Source organism: Sycon ciliatum, chromosome 1, assembly GCF_964019385.1.
Source record: "Sycon ciliatum chromosome 1, ocSycCili1.1, whole genome shotgun sequence".
Taxonomy (NCBI): Eukaryota; Metazoa; Porifera; class Calcarea; order Leucosolenida; family Sycettidae; genus Sycon; species Sycon ciliatum.
In genome coordinates, this window is record NC_088643.1 from 45228444 (window position 1) to 45234443 (window position 6000).

At 54.2% G+C, this 6000-nt stretch overlaps 1 protein-coding gene across 2 annotated transcripts in view; it reads right to left on the reverse strand.

Moving 5' to 3' along the window:
• The window catches only part of LOC135828266 (uncharacterized), a 75005-nt gene that overhangs the window by 14718 nt on the left and 54287 nt on the right, over positions 1–6000 (reverse strand). For both annotated transcript variants that reach the window (XM_065340725.1, XM_065340719.1), the window contains 2 exons: positions 5698–5858; positions 4766–4903 (listed from right to left, as the gene is read on the reverse strand). In XM_065340725.1, the coding sequence (XP_065196797.1) occupies positions 4766–4903; positions 5698–5858 (299 nt within the window). The remainder of the gene's footprint in view (positions 1–4765; positions 4904–5697; positions 5859–6000) is intronic.

Below are 6000 nucleotides of genomic sequence, written 5' to 3' on the forward strand. Positions count from 1 at the left end.
CCATTATCGCTACGCACAACCTCAGGCGCGCCCCATCGTGAGCAGATAGAGACCATGGCAGCAGCGACCTCCGCCGAACAGTGGCGCTTCATCGGGACAACTTCGACCCACTTGGTAAAATGGTCGATGCAGACGAGTACGTAGCGGTAACCAGAACGGCTGACACCAAGCTCCAAGGTATCGATGGAGACAACACTCCAGGGACCGTTGGCGGAGACAGGTCGTGTCGGTGGCACACCGGGGCCACCACGAGGGTTTGCAGCCGTACAGGGGGGACAGCGGCGGATGAAGTCCTGACACTTCTCGGCCATGTTGGGGAAGTAACAGACACCCCGGAGAAACCGCCACATGACCTCCCAGGAGGCGTGGCCAGTCTGTTGATGGGCACCCCGAAGAACGAACTCTTCGATGTCATTCGGCACGACTGGTACTGACATGACCTCGTTAGGGGGTAGCTTGACGCTCCGCATCAGCACGCCATCCACGACGGTCAATTGCTGCTGAACACGCTGGAATGCCGGCGAACGGACAGCATGGCCGGCCACAAGGTCCTCGACGACAACCGGAATCACCTCGTCCTGCTGCTGCGCCGCGGCAATCTCGCCCAGGGTTAGGACACGCCAGGCGGCATCATCAGCGACAGCGGCGCCAACGACATCGGCATCACCAATCGGGCCAGACATCTTCGCAGTCTGGCGGGCAAAGCGGAGGAACGGCGGTGGGACACGTGTGAGCTGATCAGCAATGTTTTGCTGTGTGGGTACCCAGACCACGTCAACACTCATGCCGGACGAGTCGACGATATCGAGAATAACCTGCAGCCGGCGTTGCACGAGGACTTCGTGCAACCCACTGACGTGAACCCGCTTGATGTTGTCGAACAGAGAACGCAGCCACCCATGCACCGTCTGGGAGTCGGTCATGATGCACAACTTCGGGATACGCCAAGACGACGCGAGAGTGAGGCCCTTTACCACGGCATCTAGCTCGGCGACGTTGATGTGGCGTTTATCGGTGGCACCGCGGAGCCACGACTGGTCTTCGAGTACAGTACCATCAGCTTCGAGCACGACACCGTAGGCAATGCTGGAGGCGTCGCACCAAACACGCCAGTCTTGGGGATCGTCCGCAGTCCAGGCTCCATGAACAGGGTCGTCGCCCTCCACACGCTTTGCCGCATCGTGGCAAAGGTCGCACAACTCCTGGGGGACAGCTGCATCCCAGGCATCCGTTGTTGCAGACGCCAAGCGCTTCAGCCAGCTAGCCAAAGGGCGCAGATAGCCACAGACCGGATAATGACCAGTCAGTTGACCACACCACTGGAATACATTCCGCTTAGTCATCTGGGTAGGAGGGGGTTGCAGTGGCTCGCGTCGCTCCCACTGGCCATCGTGCGTCTGCAGACCAAGGACGCGAGTCGCATCAACGTCCACAGCAGGTTTCGTAGGCAATCCATGGGCGGTCAGCGCGTCCGCAAGGGCCTCCGCCTGATCTGTCGGCGTGATGATGTCATCAATGTAATTATCGGTGTCGGTGAAGTCACGGGTCACCCATTTCACAATAGTGTCCAAGACTTTCGGCGCAATGGCAAGGCCAAAGCCCATGCGCTCCATCACGTACTGTCGTCCTTGCCAAACGACCATCTGGAACCGCTGCTGGGTTGGGTGGATGCGAACATTCAGGAAGGCCTTACGGATGTCGACAATCTTGGACGCGCCTTTCCGTTGCCGCCACTCGCGAAGCTTCTCAGGGCACGCGGGTGCCTCCCGACCAGGGCTGGAGATGATCCGAACGTTCAGCGCACGGTAGTCCAAACACGGACGCACGGGTGTGGTAGGCTTATGTTCCTGACACACAGCCAACAGTGGCAGTACAGCGCCTGGTGGACCATGTCGATCAGCATCATACGGTACAAGCCATCCCTCCGCCAGCCAAAGGTCAATCTCGGCCTGGAACTTGGCCTCCTGCTCCGGTGACAACTTCTGGCGGGAGTATTCGCCAATACCAGAGCCAATAGGGGCTTGCGGTGGTGCGCCTGCCGACCAACGCCATTGGACTTCCCAAAAACCACGCTCGGCGTCGAAGGCGACCTCAGCATCACCCATGGACAGGGTGACATTCGGCCCATCTCGTGACACAGAGACATCGCGTGGCAACTTAGCGGAGCTCTCCGGGTTGTCAGACTCGGACGTGGTATCGGATGCAGTTGACGGATCACGCGGGCGACCAAACCATACGGTTGCGAGGACACCATCGGGGGCATAACCAAGGTGCACGCCACCCACGGAGGAGATAATGTCCAGTCCCAGAAGGATATCAGCGTCAACCACATCCAAGGTGTCGACAACGAGGAAATCAGCAGTAACTTCAGGCAGGTGCACTTTGTCATCGTCACGATGAACAGTCAACCGGACTTGCCCAGACACCACAACTTCCTGCCCATCGATGGCGGTAATGCGCGGGTTGGACTCTACGAGCTGAACGGGTACACCCAACTCGGAGACAACGCGATAGCTGATCAAGGACTTACTAGAGCAGGAATCCACGGCAGCACGCAGCCTGGCCTGGCCCTCACTATAGACATGAATCCTGGGCAGCGACGAACAGGGACTTGCCACGACACTGAGGCAGGCATTGCCCGTGGTCGACGAGCCAGAGCCCGCAGCACAGGCGGTACTAGTGGGCGTCTGAGAAGAACTGGCACCACCACTAGACTTCAGCTGAGGGCACTGACGCTTGACATGGCCGGGCTGCTGACAATGAAAGCAAACAGGAGGACGTCTCTGCCGGTTCGGGCAATCGCGCCGCAAATGCCCAGTCTGATGACACTCATAGCAGAGGCGACTAGGGGTGGAACTGCCACTGGGTCGTCGAGCAGGGCTGGCTGCCAGAGCAGCAACGGGTTCCTTGACTAAGCTGCCCGCAGCACAAAGGGCACGGGCCTGGGCTGCAACTGAGCTTACCGTAGCCCCAGCAGGTTGAGAGGCTGCATTCAAACGAAGCTGCACGGCGAAGTGAGGCGGAAGCCCCACCAGGAACTGCTCCAAGAGGATCGGGTCCTTGCCGTCCGCTGCCTCCTTGTGTCCACTTAGCCGTTGCAGCCGCCGAAGATCCGCCAAGTAGGCGTCGACAGTTTCGTCCGCTCGCTTCCTCCGCTTGACAAACTGGTGGTAGGCATCGGCAGGGGTGACTGAAAATGACTCCACGAGCCGCTGCTTTACCTTGGCCTCGTCCTTCTGATCATCACTGGCCATCTCACACCAAACAGTGAATGCATCACCCGACAAATACAATGGGAGTACGGCCATCCGGGCTTCTGACGACTCAAGCTTCTGGATGCCTGCCACCACCTGGAACTTCTGCCAGAATTCATCCAGATTATCATCGCGCCCCCGAAAAGGTCGCAGCAAATTGTCCACGCGAGGACCCGACGCCATCACTATACAGGCCGTCGACCAAAAACACTGTCAGAAAAAACGAATAAGACTAGGTTCAGCAAACGGGTTTCGGCACCACTTGTGACTGAAAACTCTCCTCCCGGACTCCACAGCAACACAACCGGATAGGACGGGAATATTATAATTATTAGGACTGAACAAACATGAAACGGGAAGTACAAAAAGGAAAAGACTACATACCAGCCGCCATCAAAATCGGGCTCAACACAACAACAGGCACTACATCATTGCGCAACAACTTTGGAGCATGCGCATGCTTGGCCAAGTCCTGTTACCATGGGACCACTCTATCACATGTGGCAAATAATGATTTTTTAATATTTGTTTCCTCTAAGTTCGATGTTTTTCAATTCAGCTGGTCCAAATTATCATCGCCGGCGTTTGGGGTTGCTGCTGCTTCACTTCGGACTGCTGTTTGGTGTCGAGATGTCTTTTCAGCGCTGTCATTGAGCAGCCTTTGTAAGAATAGACCGTTTTGCAAAGACTGTAGCCCTGTTCTTCGCTGCATCGCGGGAGAAAACTTCCAAACGACTGAGCGTAACTAATTACTTTCACTCGAATCGAGAGTTGACAGAACTTTGTCCTGCAGCAGGTCAGCAGATGCGGAACAAGACATCAGTGGAGTCCACCAAAGCTGCACCGACAACTGAAACAACTCAGTGTCGTGCAGGCAGCATGCAGTCACTGTAACTGCGAGTGATTTTCACTTTGCGCGGGACTGGACTCTCGATTGACCAGGGAGTCGTAAAAAAATTCCAACTCCCCGCTCGACTTGTACTGCGATGTGTACGGATTACGGTGTACGGTGTTCGTTAGTGCAAACGAGCTGGCCGCACAAACGAGCCGAGTTTCTGGCGAGCGAGCTAACGAGTACCCGGTGAGATCGTTTCAACGCTAGTTTTATTTTCTCTTTTCGTTCGTCCCTCTTGATATTTGTACTTTGTACTGTTGAGGCAACGAACTGAAATAATAAAACCAACCAACCAACCAACCATACTTCTCAGTTCTCCGTACAATTTCAGTCAATTTCCGTACTGCGGACAAAGGAGTGAATTTCTATACAACTATGGAAAAATACGGAAGGTTAGCAGCACTGCTGTCGTTTGCAGATGTTTTTAACATCCAAAGCTATCAAAAATCAAGAAAAAACACAGTTTTGAAAAATTGACCCATAAAGTCTGTTTTCGCATCTGACGGCTCATAATTATCATAATTTTCATTTTCCAAACTCTACATTGTTTTCAAAGAGGAAGCAGAGGAGTGGAAAAGGAGATGTCGGCGGCTGACGGCAGATCGATAGTACTGACCTGTATTGCTCTGGGGTAGCTCTCCAACTTGTCCTTGGTTTGCTGGAAGAATTCCTGCTCCTCGCCATGGATTTGCAGGAGGATCGGCTCCTTGGATTCCTCACATAGGTCAGGTGTGACCTTCTCCTGCAGCTGGGCCTATGCCGAAACATGATTAAACAACAAGACGAGTTAGTGAACAATGCAACGAATGCAACGAATGCAACGAATGACCTACATCAATGTACAGTGCACACTAAACTTTTGAGGTACTAGCAAGCACGTCCTGTTGAAAAAAACGTTACGGATTGACTGGTAACTGATGCCACTTCATCCATAGTCAGCAGCTGTGCTCCCTCTCTCCCTCCCTCCCCTCCCCCCCCCCCCCTGACAACTTGGCAATTAGTCACGGCCGATGTTGTGCCTTGTTTCTCCTGCAGTTGTAGTGAGGCCAGACGTGAATTCGCTTAGAGATAATGGTTCGAGTAGAGGGAGGGGAGGGGGAGGGGGAGGGCGAGGGGAGGGCGAGGGAAGGAGGGAGAGAGGGAATAACAAGTAGCGCAGCATCTGATAGTGTTCCGCTTTCTTTTGACACTGCTCCCGGCAGCTTTGCTATCTCACAGATGCTGGTCAAGACTACATCTATTCAGCATTCTGAGTGAGCAAAATCATCTTTTTGCGGCTTGCGAAGAATAGGGAGGGCCTGAAGGAGGATCTATGCCCCCCCCCCTCACACTCTCCATAGAAATTGTTACACGAGATTTCTGAAGAGGCAGATATATTCTGGTCCACTGCCGTTACATTAATCCATGACTTTGCACTCGTACGGCTGATTCCGTGGATGCCTTGGCAATCAGATAAGGCTGGCACTTTCGATAATTTCCCAGTGCCGGCATCGGTTGACTCGGTCGGCTGTGTTGTGTGTTGCGCAATGAATGGTGTTCGAATCCTACCTGTGTGAAACCGAGACCCTTGACTGCACTGGAAAAGGACGTCCGCACGGCTTCAACCTTCTCTTGGCGCTTCAGTATCTCCTTATCGTGGTGTGCTTCCATCACAATGCGGAGAAGAGCATGCGTGCTGCTGAAAACCTCCACGATTTGACCCTCAAACTCTGTGTTGAACGAGAACAACAAAATCACCATGCACGCATGCACGCACACCCCATACACCACATTATGAGGTAAAGCACACGTGTTCCGCCAACCAAGGTCAGTTGCCATTCAACCTCGCGATTGGCCATAGTACTAACCTGG